Source organism: Aquila chrysaetos, chromosome Z (assembly GCF_900496995.4).
Source record: "Aquila chrysaetos chrysaetos chromosome Z, bAquChr1.4, whole genome shotgun sequence".
Lineage (NCBI taxonomy): Eukaryota > Metazoa > Chordata > Aves > Accipitriformes > Accipitridae > Aquila > Aquila chrysaetos.
In genome coordinates this window covers 57,922,695-57,939,485 of record NC_044030.1, presented here as the reverse complement: position 1 = coordinate 57,939,485, position 16,791 = coordinate 57,922,695, and the positions used below count along the sequence as shown (strand labels likewise).

The 16,791-nt window shown below is 37.4% G+C and overlaps 1 protein-coding gene across 7 annotated transcripts in view; it reads left to right on the top strand.

Moving 5' to 3' along the window:
* Positions 1–16,791, top strand: part of SMARCA2 (SWI/SNF related, matrix associated, actin dependent regulator of chromatin, subfamily a, member 2) — a 120,543-nt gene that overhangs the window by 37,845 nt on the left and 65,907 nt on the right. For 6 of the 7 annotated variants that reach the window (XM_030005659.2, XM_030005658.2, XM_030005661.2 and 3 more), the window contains 9 exons: positions 596–722; positions 1,981–2,154; positions 2,380–2,553; positions 7,192–7,362; positions 11,890–11,943; positions 13,426–13,556; positions 13,768–13,828; positions 15,357–15,457; positions 15,762–15,909. In XM_030005659.2, the coding sequence (XP_029861519.1) occupies positions 596–722; positions 1,981–2,154; positions 2,380–2,553; positions 7,192–7,362; positions 11,890–11,943; positions 13,426–13,556; positions 13,768–13,828; positions 15,357–15,457; positions 15,762–15,909 (1,141 nt within the window). Of the gene's footprint in view, positions 1–592; positions 723–1,957; positions 2,155–2,379; positions 2,554–7,191; positions 7,363–11,889; positions 11,944–13,425; positions 13,557–13,767; positions 13,829–15,356; positions 15,458–15,761; positions 15,910–16,791 lie in introns of those variants that run through there. The other variant, XM_041121119.1, reaches the window with a different exon arrangement.

The following is a 16,791-nucleotide window of genomic DNA, read 5'->3' as shown; positions in this document are numbered from 1 at the left end:
CTATGCTAACTGTTAGCTCTCTGATCCTGGTTTCAGTGTAAAAAAATAGAAAAAAACCAAGTTCTGTCTGGCTTGTCCATTATTCTTTCTCTCTCTCTCTCTCTCTCTCATCTGCAAATGAATGCAAAAGGAGCTTGTAAAGGAGAGGGAAATAGAATCTGATTTACAGTGTAACAGCTATGTAAGTGTGAATACTTTACTAAGGAACTTTTCATTTGTCAATAAAATAAGTAAGTAGAATTCCAGATATTAAGGAAAGTTCTGTCTTTGTCATCACTGTATAAAACAATACCCATTGAAGAAGCTTGAAATTAGAATCCTGTATAGTATGAGTAAAATAAAATTCTCAAGTTTCTTTTCACACATACACTTTTAGCCAAAATTAAAAGAAGGGCCAAGGGGTATTTTCATTATTTGGCAATTTATTTTCAAAGTGGAAAAGGGTACCTGTCATCTCTGCAAAAGCTTGCTAGTTCAGAAACAATTAGTAAAAGCCAAATAAATGCCTGAGATAAATTGCCTATTTTTACTGTATAATTTTGATAACCACTTACAGATTTCTCCTGGTGTCTTACCCAGTTTTCTGTTTACTTAGGCTTCAGGCTCGAATTGCTCACAGAATCCAGGAACTGGAGAACTTGCCTGGTTCTCTGCCCCCTGATTTGCGAACCAAAGCTACAGTGGAGTTGAAGGCACTTAGGCTATTGAATTTCCAGCGCCAGGTAATGCCTTTTGCTTCATGAAAATTCTCATAGAGGTTACAGCCAAATGTGTTGATGTAGCAAAGAGTAAATTGGCAAGAGATTTTGCAGCAGCATTGAGCCTAAGCAGAAGATTTTGCATGAGAACAAACTGACCGATAAGCAAGTCACAGGAATTTTTAACTTAGATTTTATTTTGTTTTGTTAATAAAAATGTACAAGTGTTCTTATCGCTTCCTGCTTTGTCCTCCAGTCTAAAGTGTAAGCATAGAAGTTTGTCTTTCAGAATGAACATGGCATTGACACAAAGGCAAAACAAGAGCTGGAGAGGCTGCAAGCTGATTTTTAACACAAATCCCAATAGACAACTCTTTCTGGACATACTTCATGTTTGTCGCAGGTCCCCTTGTTTTACGAAGAGTTGTATGTTGGTATTCTGTGTGGTATTTCTCTGTGATCTGTTTTCAGGATTTCCACTGTGGCACACAGACTTTGAAAATTAAGCATAACAAGATCATACCTAAGATATAAGTTGGATGTTGAGTGCATGTATCAGCAAATTAATTTCAGAAAAAGAATCACACTGCCAGACTTTTATTGGCCTCTTGCCATTGGCTTTTCCAGCTAGTTTGGAAGAACAAAGATGTGATTTGGCAGGTCAAGCAAAAATATTTCCTGACAGAAGCCTTGGCAGTAGTTTTACTGTGATGTCCAAGTCTTCTTTCCCTCTACCTTTGGCACTCCTTTGTAATGAAGTTTTGTCAGAGGTCAGATGAAAAGCAGCGGGCTGTCCCTGCTGTACTGCTGGGGCTGTGGCAATACTGTTCCAAGCCCTTAACATTTACCTCTCCCTGCTGTCTTCTGTGCAGCTGGCAATGAAATGATTGTCAGCTATGTTCAGGTCCAGCTCTAGAAAGTATGTTACGTATGGTGTTCATTTGTGTTTTACTTCAATGGTGTAACATCTTGGCTAGCACCTTTCATTGCAGCAGGACAGTCATTTGCAGCATCTTGTAAAGAAGGAAGAAATGACGATTAAGAGTGATTAACACTTTTGGCCGTCCTGTGGAGACTTAAGATTTGTTTAGGAAGACAGACATAGCTGCTGCAACTGTATAGATGCTGGGTCTTCTCAGAACTGTAATAGAAAAGGAAGAGGAGGCTGCGACATCTTCTGGACTGTTACTGTTTTACTCTGCCATACCAGTGTTGAAAGTTGTTCCTCCATGAATTAAAAATTATTTTTTTTTTTTAAGTGTTTCTTTTTTCCTACTGGTAGCTAAGACAAGAGGTAGTAGCCTGCATGCGTCGTGATACAACACTGGAGACAGCACTGAACTCCAAAGCCTACAAACGAAGCAAGCGCCAGACTTTGAGGGAGGCCCGTATGACCGAAAAGCTTGAGAAACAGCAGAAGATAGAACAGGAGAGGAAACGTAGGCAGAAGCATCAGGTATTTTAACTTACTGGCTGTTTGCCCCATGTCAGAAATGCACCTTGCTTTGGTGTGTGGATCTTCTCTTACAAATTTTATTTATCCTTGTAGTTTCTAAGATTAAAAAAAACTCCAAATCATGTGGTAAGCAATTGGGAAACATTAGGGTTAGAACTTCTGTATTACCAATTTCAAATCCTGTGCTTTGTCCAAGTGCCTGCACTAACTTGTTTCTCTTTCTAGGAATACCTGAATAGCATATTGCAACATGCTAAAGATTTCAAAGAGTACCACCGGTCAGTCGCTGGGAAAATTCAGAAACTTTCTAAAGCTGTAGCAACTTGGCATGCCAATACTGAGCGTGAGCAGAAAAAAGAAACTGAGAGAATTGAGAAAGAAAGAATGAGGAGACTAATGGTAAGGAGTAGAGGAAGGAATATGGTTGTTTTAGCTAAAATTACATACTCTATCCTTTTAATATTTCATATGCAGTCTCAGCCACACCAATGTATTTCCTTTGCAGAATAAAGCCTCTCTAACACAAAAAGTATAAATCTAAAACTTCTGCAGTTTGATTATGTGTATTTCTGATGATGGTAGTGAATGTGACACTGTTCATTTTAATCTATAGCTACTTCTTTTTTTAAGTTTTTTAATAAGAATAGTTGTTTTTTCTACCAGCATGAAAACTTAGTACAGAAACATCACTGAAGACATCACTTAATCTTATTAACTTCAAATACTAACACTGTTATATAATTGCAGGGGTATCAGTCCATTATGTAAACACTGGACTATGTTTTATTTCTAGGTTTATTGTTTTGAAGATTCCATGTGATTAACTTTGTTTATGGCATTACTCCACAGCTTTTACATAAAGCTGATTTCACATGCGAAAATACATAACAAATAGCAGTAATGCATGTATCTTGAGAATTAATAGCAGTCAGTTCTACCCATTAATGCTCCAGGGCCATACTCCTTCTTGCTATTTCATAGTTTTGCCCTCCTTGCACTTGCACAATATCAGTTGTATCATTCTTAGGACAGAGTAGAATGGGTTTGTGTATAACGTCTTTTCAGAATTCTGTGGAACCAATGAGTGGGCTGCCTACGTTTCAGGAGTTAAAATAATTCTGGAATTTAAAGTGTAGACAGATTAATGTGTATGTAGAAGTACGTTAGCAACTGGGGCTGGAAAAATTTCTTCAAGACATTGGTTAGCTCTTGTTTAACACTTTATTAACACTTTACCAACATAGAATTGAATGGGAATTGACATGCTTACTTTGAAACATGCTGGTAAAAATCGATACACATCTAATATGGGTGCAGATGTAACACAAAACTCTAGTCCCTGTCCAGAATCTATTGCCACGAGGAATAAGGACTGAACATGAAATGTAGAAATAATTAAATATAAAAATGATAAAAAACTTAGAAATAAAGTGTGTGTAAAATGTAAATTAAGAACTTGCATATGAGAATAACAAATGTTTAGGCCCTAGAGCATTTCTTAAAATTACATAGTAATTGGCATTATAGAGCTTTTTTATAATTAGAGATAATTGCCAGAAGTCTCTCCAGTGAAGCTCATAAAAATGTTAATTATTAGAGAAAAAAGAGCTGATTAAAAAAAGGATAATCTTGGTATTTTAGAAATATTTTTGTACATCGTTAGGTTGAGCTTATGTCAGTCTAACATGTAGTATGATAAATAATAAAGATGTCCGCTTGTCGTGGTTTAACCCCAGCCGGCAACTAAGCACAATGCAGCTGCTCACTCACTTCCAGCCCCACCCAGTGGGATGGGGAAGAGAACTGGGAAAGGAAGTAAAAATTGTGGGTTGAGGTAAGAGCAGTTTAATAGAACAGAAAATAAGAACTAATAATGATAATGATAACACTCATAAAATGACAACAGTAATAATAAAAGGATTGGAATATACAAGTGATGCACAATGCAATTGTTCACCCGACGACCGATGCCCAGTTAGTTCCCAAGCAGTGATCCACGCCAGGCCAACTCCCCCCAGTTTATATACTGGACATGATGTCACATGGTATAGGATACCCCTTTGGCCAGATTGGGTCAGCTGCCCTGGCTGTGTCCCCTCCAAGCTTCTTGTGCCCCTCCAGCCTTCTTGCTGGCTGGGCATGAGAAGCTGAAAAATCCTTGACTTTAGATTAAACATTACCTAGCAACAACTGAAAACATCAGTGTTATCAACATTCTTCTCATACTGAACTCAAAACATAGCACTATACCAGCTACTAGGAAGACAGTTAACTCTATCCCAGCTGAAACCAGGACACCACTACTGAAAAATATGAATTAGAATTGAATGTCCAGAAGTGGCACAGGATACCAGTGCTTCCAGAATATCAGTGCTTTCTCGTAAGACTCCTTCACCAAGGCTGTGGTTAAGCTCTTGCCACAGATACAGGACTTCATAGGCATTTTCAGTTTTGGGCTTTACACTCAGAAGTATTTGCCCCTACTGCTCAATTAAACCCTTCTGGAAAAGCAAACTGTGTGTTATGTTAGTGGGGTTATTTTGCCTGTTTAGTTTTAGTCCAGTTGTGATCACTTTTGAATTTGCACATATGTACTAGGTGTTTCTACAAACATGTTCTATTCTCAGACGCTTGGTGTGGTCTAGGAAAATGTGCTGTGTCTAAAACTCTTCACATACCTTTTCAGGAATGTTGAGTTCATTCCTCAGATTGTCCTTCATTGACTACGATTAGAAATGGTGATTGTGTCACAGCTCACTAATACTAGTTTATATTACATGCAGGAATGGGCATTGGTATGATTTAAAAAGATACTGTCAAGACAAGCTTGAATGTATAAAGGAAGTACCATGGTTAGATTACAATGACTGTCTATTCAGTAATAGTAATAATGATAATAATAATGATTGATGATGATGATGATAATAATAATAGTAATAATAATAATGATAAATCTAAAAGCTTAGGTTTTGAGTGTTGTGGTTCTCATGGCTTAAACATTACAACTGAATTTTACAAGCTAATTTACAAGCTCAGTTTGAATATCACAGCTGTTCTTGCCAACCTTCTGCAGTTCTGGTGTCTCTCCAGAAAGGCAGGTGATTTTTTTTTATCTCCCAGAGTGCTGTGTTTTATAGTGGTCATCTTTAAAATATTTCTTACTTGTATTTGGTTTCTCTAAGGCATTGTATACTTCCTTCATCTGTTGTTTTAGCCAAAATTGACAAAGGCATCTCTTCTGCTTTCTATGTATTTTTCTGACATGCTCAAATGCTGCACTACATCTTCACAGCACATGAAAATAATATTTCCTGGTATGTCTTACCCCTAATAACACACTTAAGCAGTGCTATAAGGGTGCAGAAGTTGCCAGAATGACTCAGAGATACGGCTTATCTGGTGAGTCCTGTCTCTGATAGTGACCTGTATGAAAGACGAAATAACACCAGAGTAGAAAGATGATAGATAATCTGCCCAGAAGAAAATTTTCTTCTAACACGTAAAAGAAAAAGATTTGTATTTATACTGGAAAAAAGGACTAAACGCAAGTTCAAATCCAGCTCCCATGTTCTTCCTCTGGGTATGGGCTACCTGCACTTCATGTCTTTGAAAAATCATCTCCGTAGGAGACTTAGCAAGCATCTCTGTTTCGAGACATTGTAATCTGTTTGATGTGGTGTTAATTGATTCCCCCCACCCCTGTCATAACTGCTGTAGATTTTCCAGTCATTAGTCTGTGAGAGTAGGAGATACTTAGAATCATAAAATCCCAGAGTCACTCAGGCTGACAGGGAGCTCTCTAGTCCAACCACCTCCACAAATGTCAACATTGAGTTCAAAGCAGCTTGCTCAAGGCTTTTTTCAGTCCTGTCTTGAAAACCTCTAAGGTCAGAAATGGCACAGCTTCTCTGCCTGTTCAGGTCCTTCTGAAGTGTAGCCCAGCCCTCGAGCATATTGACTGGTATCCCCCAGTTTCATGTAATCTGCAAACTTTGACTAGAGTGCCCTTCATCCCTTCCTCTGGGTCACTGATAGAGATGTTAAACACAACATGCCCCAGGATAACACAACATGCCCCAGGGTAGATCCCTGTGTTATTCCTCTTCTTACTGTCTCCAGATAGAGTGTGACCCTCTGCAGCCCTGCGGAGAAGGACTTGGGGGTACTGCTGGATGAAAAGCTGGACACGAGCAGGCAGTGTGTGCTCACAGCCCAGAAAGCCAGTTGCATCCTGTGCTGCATCAAAAGAAGTGTGGCCAGCAGGCTGAGGGAGGTGATTGTCCCCCTCTACTCTGCTCTCGTGAGACCCTACCCAGGGTACTATGTTCAGCTCTGGGGACTCCAGCATAAGAACGCCATGGACCTGTTGGAGCAGGTCTAGAGGAGGGCCATACAGATGATCAGAGGGCTGGAGCACCTCCCCTATGAGGACAGGCTGAGAGAGTTGGAGTTGTTCAGCCTGGAGAAGAGAAGGCTCTGGGAAGACCATATTGAGGCCTTTCAGTACTTAAAGGGGGCCTACAGGAAAGATGGGAAGGGACTCTTTAACAGGGAATGTTATAGGACGAGGCGTAACAGCTTTGAACTGGGACGGGATAGATTTAGATTAGATATTAAGAAATTCTGTGCTGTGAGGGTGGTAAGAAATTCTTTACTGTGAGGGTGGTGAGGCACTGTAACAGGTTGCCCAGTGAAGTTGTGGATGCTCCATCCCTGGAAGTGTTCAAGGCCAGGTTGGATGAGGCTTTGAGTGACCTGATCTAGTGGAAGGTGTCCCTGCCTGGAGCAGAGGGGTTGGAACTAGATGACGTTTAAGGTCTCTTACAACCTGAACCTTTCTGTGATTCTATGACCCATTAACACAAATGTATGACTGTCTGGGCCTGATCATCCAATGAGTTCTTTACCCATCTAGTTGTCCCCTTCTGCAGATCATAATGACCTGACTAAGACAACACATGCTTATTGACATAGGAATTGGTTGGTTTTTCTTTGGAAGCATTTCTGTCATGGCTGATGTCTATTTTCTATTGCTAGGCTGAAGATGAAGAAGGCTACCGTAAGCTGATTGACCAAAAGAAAGATAGACGCCTGGCCTACCTATTGCAGCAGACAGATGAGTATGTGGCTAACTTGACTAACCTGGTATGGGAGCATAAACAAGCACAAGCAGCCAAAGAGAAGAAGAAGAGAAGGAGAAGAAAGAAGGCAAGTAGTTATAGCTGGTATTTTTAGGCCATCTTTTCTTCAAATCCAATTTTAATATTGATAAATTTAGTGATACCCAATTGTCATACACATACCAGAGTATCTAAAATCATCTACACTGCCAGATTCTTAACACTGAGGGAACTCATCTCTCCACTGAAATGTGTAAGAAATTTGGTATCATTAGTTCCAAAGAAGGTGAGAAGGAAGCAGGATTAGAAAATTGTGGGCTGTTAACGTTGATTTGCTGATAAACTGTCTACAGGCAAAATTGGGCCAGACATGTAAATTAGGATCAAAGTACCGCAAAAGGATCCAATGGATCCAAAATACATTGTATGAAGAAGACGGAAAAAGTCTGGTTTGTGTAGCTGTTTCATACAGGGTAACTTTTTAGACCTCCGCATTCTACAGTTGGCTCAGTCCTTTTTGTAGGACCATTGGAAATGACTAGAGAGAAAGAACTTGGGTAGGTTTATTAGGGTAAATGGGTATTCCGCTCATAGTATTGTTCATTGTGCATTCTTAACATTTAATTGAAGCTTTTCAAAATTACCTTTCTTTGTATGAAGTACTTTACCCTGTGAGAGAGACTTGTTGTGGAAACTGAAGAGTGCTATTTTTGAAAAAATAATTCTGTGTGTGAAGTAATCATTAAGTAATGATCTGTTGTTTTTGTGACCTCTGAGTAACTTTCATCTCTTGCAGGATGGATAAGAAGATTTTTATAATCCGTTTCCACGCCTGGTTTGCTACTAATTACTGATACAAATATAAACATTATATTTACATGGTTTACAAGCAGCTCTCTAAATATGCTAATAAATACCAGCATATAAAAAATCCTGCTTTTGGAGATTAATGGCCTAAAAAATGCTCCATGTTTTCTCCTCTCCATCTCCAAACCCTCTGTACTTTTTGTTGAGGGTATGTTCTTAACATAGCAACAATCCCTCACCTACAATGTTAAGATGTAACTAAATGGGGCACTTGACCTCTATTACCAGTGAGAACAGACGTGGTTTAATGTACGGAATTCACAGAGATAATCCTTAATGAGATAGTGTGTGGAGTAAATGCACTGCTCTAATGAAAAATATTAATTCCTTCAACAATTCACATCTGTGATATGGTTCTATTTCTATGTCAGTGTAGCTGAAGTATGTATGAGGAACAGAGTGTCTTCTGGCCATGTCAATAAAGACATAATTTTCTGTCACTGAAGTGAAAAGGAAATATGCCCCATAAATAATCAGTGCTTATAAATATCCCAGCCTAAAACCTAAAGAAACATTAGCAGAAAAAAATCTCAACTCTGTCTTGATCATCTGCAGCTTTTTGTTTGTAATTAAGTTCTTTCCACCAAGCTTTTGCTCATCTGTCAAGGGTACAGGAGTGCACACAAATATTACCCTTTGTTTTAATTTATAAAGCTATGAATTTGTTGTTGCGTGGCTGTAGCACTCATTGAAGTTAGTGGGCACTGTGTCTTTTTCCAAGTCATACACTTTTAATACTTACTCTTTTATGTTTTGTAATCCATGTAAAACAGTTCATTCTACTAACACCTGTAGTTAAATGTTTTGTACTTACAGAGATATGAGAGAAGAGAGTTCTTAGGATTTTCTCCTAGAAATGGCAGTGAGGAAGTAGATGATGAAGAAGTACTTCTCTTTGCCAGGCTCACATTATATAATAGCAAAGTAAACCCTATATTCTTACAAGAGTAAAATTTCAGATTAGTCCATTTTTTCTCTGGGATACAGTTTGGGGAATCCTAACGGTAGATTTTCCCTCTTTGCGTTTTTCACATTCCTGTATTTGCATCTTCTGTCTCCAGCCTCCTGTTCAGCTAGTGTCCCACATCCTCACTGCAATCATGGATTAAAAACCAAAAAAATTCCAGATACAATTTTCATCTGATAGGCCAGTTTAACTTGCTGTGCAACCTTTCACCTTTATTCATATGAGTTTTTCCTGTCAGTGTATGGAGAATGAAGAAAATGTAGCTTCCTACTTTTATAAAATTGGTATTTCCTTGTCAAGGATTAAATTGTCAAGATTAAAGACACCTTTGCATAGCCCAAGATACAAGTGTGAGATAGCTGTCATTATTTACATTTCTCTCCTTTGTAACATACATTTCGGCTTTCCAAAATAATTTTTAACTATAGGTGGTAAATGTTTCTGCTCTCACATCAGGATCTGATCTTTGCACAGTGAGCATCACTGATGTTTACTGCTTATTTGTGGTGGTATGAGTTGTAAGGTTTCTTTCCACTGACTGTAGCTAAGCTATAATAATCTTCATATATTGGAGAGTAGTCTCACATGCAAAAGAATGGACCCCTCCCCTTGTTGTTCATCCAAGTAAAAAAATACCCTCAGTCAATGTAGCTTGTTCAACTGAGGCCAGATATGTGCTATTGTAACTTACCATGCCCTTCTGTTTGTTTAAACTCTTCAATTCTGGTGCAGTTCCTTTCTTTGTCAGCAGACATACCGGCTGCCGAGAAATGCAGTGGCAAGCAGCCTTCAAGCTCATATTGATGTTGTCCTTACTGACCATCAGCTATCGTTGCATTGAGCAGGATCAATGACATTTGTGTAGCCCTGAAGTATTTATAAGCCTCTCCTTCAGGTTATTTTTTGTATATTAAAGAATATTATACTTCATAACTATTTTAAATATTCTAAATTTACAATTAACCTTAGCCAGATTTCCATTTTTGGTAATACTAGTGAAAGGGTAGTTGACAAAGGTAGTTAGGCATGTGTCCTGAACTATGAAGGCTATGTAAAAGAAATAAGAACAAACTTTTTTGAAATTTAGAATTGACACATCTGCTGCTGCATGTTCATTTAAAGTTCATGCCTTGGAAAATGGACTTTAATGGCAAAGACAAAGGCTCAAGGCTTGATCTGAAGTAGGTATTGGGGACCATATCAATATTGGGAAGTGCAACTATTCCTTGAGTATACTTCTTAAAAAAAAGAAACAACTGGATTATCTAAATTTAGCACACACATCAGTGATACTTGGAAGTCGCTTATCTATAAAACAAAATTTAAGAGATATGTTCTTGTTGTTAGTCTGATCTGTTTACATTGGTAACCAAATTAAAACTCTGCTGTAGTACTACAAACCCAGCACTGTAACAGGAGCAGAAGCTGTGTTCTATCCTTTCTTGCTTATTGTCAGAATTTAGGAAAAGTTCCAATTCAGAAGCAAACTATGTCTTCCATTTTCTCACACTATCCTGACATTTTTAAATGAGGTAAATGAGGACAGGCTTTGACGAAGATACTGCTTATTTCTTGGAGTGGTGTCTGGGGAGAAAAAATATCTAGCTTACTCCAGCTAAGAACTGTAGGGTTCTTTTTGTTTGTAATTTGAGTAATTGTGGTCTAGACTAAATTGAGATATAGTGCAAAGAACTCCTAAAATACCCCCTCTAGTTAGTTATCAGACCAAAAAAAGTTGTGTACTGTCGTGGTTTAATCCCAGCCAGCAACTAAGCACCACGCAGCTGCTCACTCACTCCCCCTCTGCCCAGCAGGATGGGGGAGAAAATCGGGAAAAGAAGTAAACTTGTGGGTTGAGGTAAGAACAGTTTAATAGAACAGAAAAGAAGAAACTAATAATGATAATGATAACACTAATAAAATGACAACAGTAATAATAAAAGGATTGGAATATACAAGTGATTCGCAGTGCAATTGCTCACCACCCACCGATTGACTCCCAGTTAGTCCCCAAGTGGCGATCCCCCCCCCCCCGCTCCCCCCAGTTTATATACTAGACGTGACGTCCCATGGTATGGAATACCCCTTTGGCCAGATTGGGTCAGCTGCCCTGGCTGTGTCCCCTCCCAACTTCTTGTGCCCCTTCAGCCTTCTTGCTGGCTGGGCACGAGAAGCTGAAAAATCCTTGACTTCAGACTGAACACTACTTAGCAACAACTGAAAACATCAGTGTTATCAACATTCTTCTCATACCGAACTCAAAACATAGCACTGTACCAGCTACTAGGAAGACAGTTAACTCTATTGCAGCTGAAACCAAGACATGTACATACCCATAATAAAAGTGCCTGCACAAATATACAATCTATGATGCCTGGTGACACCTCTGAAACTTGAAATTAAAGTACTTTAGAGGAAATTAGTAGTAAATCACATGAAACTTAATTACTATTTTATTTGTATTAGCACAGTCTGTAAGCAACTGAGCTCTAGGTCTGTACCAGAAATTCAGTAGGCCAGCCACTTCTTAGATGCAGATTTATTACAGTCACTAGAGGTGTTGTAGGAACCCTATTCATACTAGCAAATGGTTTGTGTGTGTGGTAGTAACTCTGTGCCTATCTCTGCCTATATCCACCCACACCTTAAATTACGTGTATCCCAGGTTATTCAGAAATAGAGTGAAACGTATTCATGGTCCGAAATATTGACATCATATAAACCATTCTCTCTATACTTGTAATCCAACTGTGATATTTTTCACTTCTTCATTTCTTATAGAAGGCTGAAGAAAGTGCAGAAGGAATGGCATCTGGTCTTGGTCCTGATGGAGAGGTATGGATTTTACAAGGTGGATTTTTTTTTTTTAAAACTTTCCAGTGATTGTTCTGTGTGCCATTGCTATAGCTTTAAAAAATTCATGACCACAAATGTTCTAAGAAGAGCTGTTGTTTATAACCAGGAATAAAAATTACCTAGATTAACATTTATGCTAGGCTGTTTCTCTTCAGAAAGTTGTAGACTAAAAGAAAAATATTTTGCATCTTACCACTGAGTATGCTGAAGAATCCCGCTCAGCTTTGTTATATGCTTAAAAGTAAATGGTTTTCTTACAGTCCATGTGTAGACATTATTTACTTTCTAAAATGAGGTTGTAAACACAATATATTCTAGCTTCTTCTTTTTATAAAATACATTGTTGAAATTGCATGTAATTACCTTTCAGACACAGGACAGATGATAGTATTGTGATGGCTTAAGACATCTGAAAGTTCTTTCTTCCTCATAATCAAATGGAAATGAGTAATTTTTCTGTGTCATTCTTTGAATAGTATTTTTCATTCAGTAGCAGAGCATATGCTGCCTCATTAAGAGCTATTCTGGTAATGCCATTTTTCTGTTCATTGTATTTTTAGACTAAGACTTTAGAATTGTATTTATTGTTTTATTTTTCATCTTTTTTATACTTGCAAGTGATATTTTGCTGATGCAGTTAAAGAGTTATAGTAAAATCCTTTAATATAGTTACAATTGCACAAGGAAAATGCAGGTAACATTCCTGTAACTTCAGTATTTATGGAAAAGGGGTAAGTTTTATCCTCTGTCAGTTGCTGTATTTATAACTGTTCAGAATTATTTTTTCTTGTTTACATATATATGTATATATATAAAAGGAAAAGATTCTTCAGTAGAAGCAGTAGTAGAACGCAAAAGGTTTCTAAACGTAGAAAGTCTGTGATTAAACAGGGCAAAGAAATAACAGAAAAAGTAATTATGGTATTCTGGTTTTGTTAGAGCACCAGGATAAGTAAAAGGTTTTGTTATTGCAGGTGTTTTATCACCTTAACTGAAGAAGTCAGAGCAGTGAATCTTTAAAATAGGCCTTCTTTACTTAAAAAGTTAACTGAATTGTTGTGTCCGTGTTTCTCCATATAAGAGAAAAGGTCATAAGGTCAATGTATGTTTTTTTGTTATGGATGTCCATTGGTGTAAATAACACGATTAAATGCCTATAAGCATACATACCTTGTGTCCTATTTCACAGAAGCCAACAGTGTATTCTTTTCCATGCTACTTTTGTTAATTTATTTGGAATACTGTTATATATTTGTGGATGTCACATAGAATATCTTGCACATAGAAATACTGTGTCTCAGTGTTCACTTGATAGCCGTTTGGGAAGGTGTGGCTTCTAATAACAAAACTTCACTGCTTGTTCAGATCTGGAATTTTGAAGGTGCTATTATTTCTTTTATTATGTATGACAAGCACAAAATTCAGTTGCCTTATGGTACAAAATTTCATTTGAATTTTTAGCCCATAGATGAGAGCAGTCAGATGAGTGACCTTCCAGTCAAAGTGACTCACACTGAAACTGGCAAAGTTCTTCTTGGACCAGAAGCACCAAAAGCAAGTCAGCTGGATGCTTGGCTGGAAATGAACCCCGGGTAAGTAGTTAGCATACAAGTGGGCTGCTTTTGCTATTTGCTTTGATATTTTTCATGGGCTTCTCTTAGTTATTCTTTTTTCCTTTTTTATCTATTCTGTTCTATTCTATTCTACTCCATTTATTATGTGTAAGCTGAGTAGGAGATGTATTGAACCTAATCCCTCCTCTTGTTATCTGTAATTGATAATCTTTCTGTTGTTTTTGTACAGCTATGAAGTTGCTCCCAGGTCAGACAGTGAAGATGAAAGTGGCTCTGAATATGAGGAGGAGGTATGTGTCTTTGAAAAAAATACTTTGACAAGTAATACAGTAAAAAACAAGTACTTACTCCATGTGGTATTTCCCTCTTTTTCATAAGGAAAAAGAGGAAGCAATACTGGGTGTATAGGTGTTTTAAGAATAATACAAACAGGAAAAGTAGCTGGTTTGTAATTCTTTTCAGTTCATAGCAGTTGCCCTTTATATATGCTGAAAATGTCTAACTGGTAATCGGAGTTAGGAAAAGTAAATATTTTACTCTGACTGTTAATAATCATGAACCAGAGAATATAAGCAAGTTCATATTTTAAAATATATGTCAGAAAAGGCTGTATTGTGGCTTTGTGCTGAATGAAGTTAACATCTTTAATGTTTATGCATTGGAGGTTTTATTGGCAATTCTGAATAACACAGTTATTTTTTATATATTATGTTTACTAAAATGTTAGGGATTACATCAGGGATTTAGATTCAGACTGTTCAGGGTAGCCTTATTTGATTCAGTACTTTAATGGTGGTTTAAATACTATTATTACAAAAATTCTAGAAAGAATCTTAAAATTAACACACACGAAGATCCCAACCCTGCAGGGTCATAATATTAGATACTGTGAATAATCAGTACTGATACTTGCATAACATTTTTCAGACAAGTACTTTCTAAAGGAGAGGAAAACAGAGCAGTAGAGAAGGCCCATGTTCAATCAACAGGCTAGCAGCAGAACTAGGTGTAGAATTGAGATCACCTAAGGCTAGTAGTCTTTACAATGGTAGACCAAATTACCACTGAAATTGACTGGACTGTATGATGTTAAGGTATGTGCCTGTGTAGGACTAATTACTGCTAATGTAATTCTACAAATCTGTCAGTATTAAGATAGGAGGGGAGGGCCTGATACCTGTCAGATTCTGGGAGGAATTTTGAAAGAGATGTGCCCACATTTTTAGCACAGACTCTTTAGCAGCAATGTTGTTTAGAGCTGGGGAAATGCTTTGTAGGAGAATACACTTGCAGAACTTGGAGCAGCGTTTTGTTCAGCTTCATTAGGGAGATTTTAAGTAGTTGGTTATCCGTTGCAACTGTAGCCAGAAGACAAATTAAGTTATTTTAAAAAGAGTGAAAATGTAGTCTGTTTTTAACAAGTTAAGAAACTAGAAGCCTAAACCAGCAGGTTTTTAAGCTTTATTAACTTACCACATGTCTGGAATATGATATAAACATATACATTGTATTGGAATCCTCTCCATGAACACGGTAGACAGACTAAGGATTTTAAAAGTAAGATCATTAAAGGGGAAAATACTTTTTATTTCAAAATATCATGACTTCCTGTTGGTTAATGTATGTCAAAAATCACCTTCTTGTTATGCTGCAGCGCAATTCTGTTGCAGAATATGTGTAAGTTGAACTTTGTGATTCAGGTTTCTGTCATAAAGCATTGGCTAATGAAAGCTACCAATATGTGAATGCCAGTTGAAAGTATGACTTAGGAAGATGTTGCACTTCCCAGCACCTCTGTTCTTTTTCTGTATTCTGTAGGATGATGAGGAAGAATCAAGCAGGTTAGAAGCAGATGAAAAGATACTCCTGGATCCTAACAGTGAAGAAGTTTCTGAGAAAGATGCAAAGCAAATCATTGAGTAAGTCTTCTTTAGGTGCTGTTCTTTGTTAGGAATTGTGATTTCTTACAGTGATGTTTCCCAAGAGTATCTTGCTCTAGATTGCAGTGAGTTGTGGTAGCTCCTCTGGCATGAACATCTGCAGGAGAAGGAACATGATCATTTGGTATTAACTGTGTACTGTTTATAAACTAGCTTGCACCCTTCGGTGTACTTGCCACAGCTGGGGATTTGCACTGTTTCTTTAGACATATGTATGTGACCTGTGGTCAAAAAAACCTGTTTGTTTGCGGGAATTCACTTTAGTTCTTTTTCTGCTTTCCAGGACAGCCAAACAAGACGTGGATGATGAATATAGCATGCAATATAGTGCTAGAGGTTCTCAGTCCTACTATACTGTTGCTCATGCGATTACAGAAAGGGTGGAAAAGCAGTCTTCTCTTCTTATTAATGGCACACTAAAACATTATCAGGTAAGAAATCATTAAAACATTAAAATACTTACAACTTGGAATTATGCTCGACATTTCAATGTGGTATTTCAAGTGGCAAACTGAAAATTTATTAAGAAATACAAGATCTTTAGTAGGTTAGAATTTGGGAATTACATGGGCCAAGCCATGACAGTTACCTATCACAGATAACATTTCATACATACTGCTTGAATAATAATACCAACTTTCTGCATATACAGTAACTATTTCTTTCATTGCAGACTGGTAATATTTTGGTTTTGCTATCCTTCTCATTGACCTGAAATTTCAGTTCTGCTCATTGTTTTCATTTGTTGTGGGTTAACAATATTTTTCTTCTTCCAATATTGAAAAGTTTAGGTTTTTATTTTTTAATTAACATACTAATATTTCAGTGCAGTGATAGATAAAATTTGGAAACAAGAAAAATATTTTACTATAAAGGTTAATGTCTCATATTCTTTACAGACATTCAATGGATTTAGTAACTAGGAACTTCTGTATTCTGACACAAGCTAGATTTATGTATGATTGAAAATGTCTTCGGTACATGTTTTCAACACTTCTGCTGTTGTACAGCTTTCTAGGAAACCCTAAGAACATGCATATTTACTGCAGTCAGAACATTATTTCTACTTCCACATAAATGAAAGAATAATACTCACCAAGATGTCATAAAGATGTGTATCTATTTCTGCCTGCAGATAACTAGGAGGAAGGCTGCTTCCTAAGTGTGCAAAGCATTATGATTACAGACCCTGCTTCCTATGCTCCTGAGCACTGCCATCTATTACTGTAGCTTATTTAAAGAATTTGAAATGCACACGTTAAGCTGATTTCTCTTTTCAAAGCATTTTAGTATTTTTATATTGGGCTCCTTAC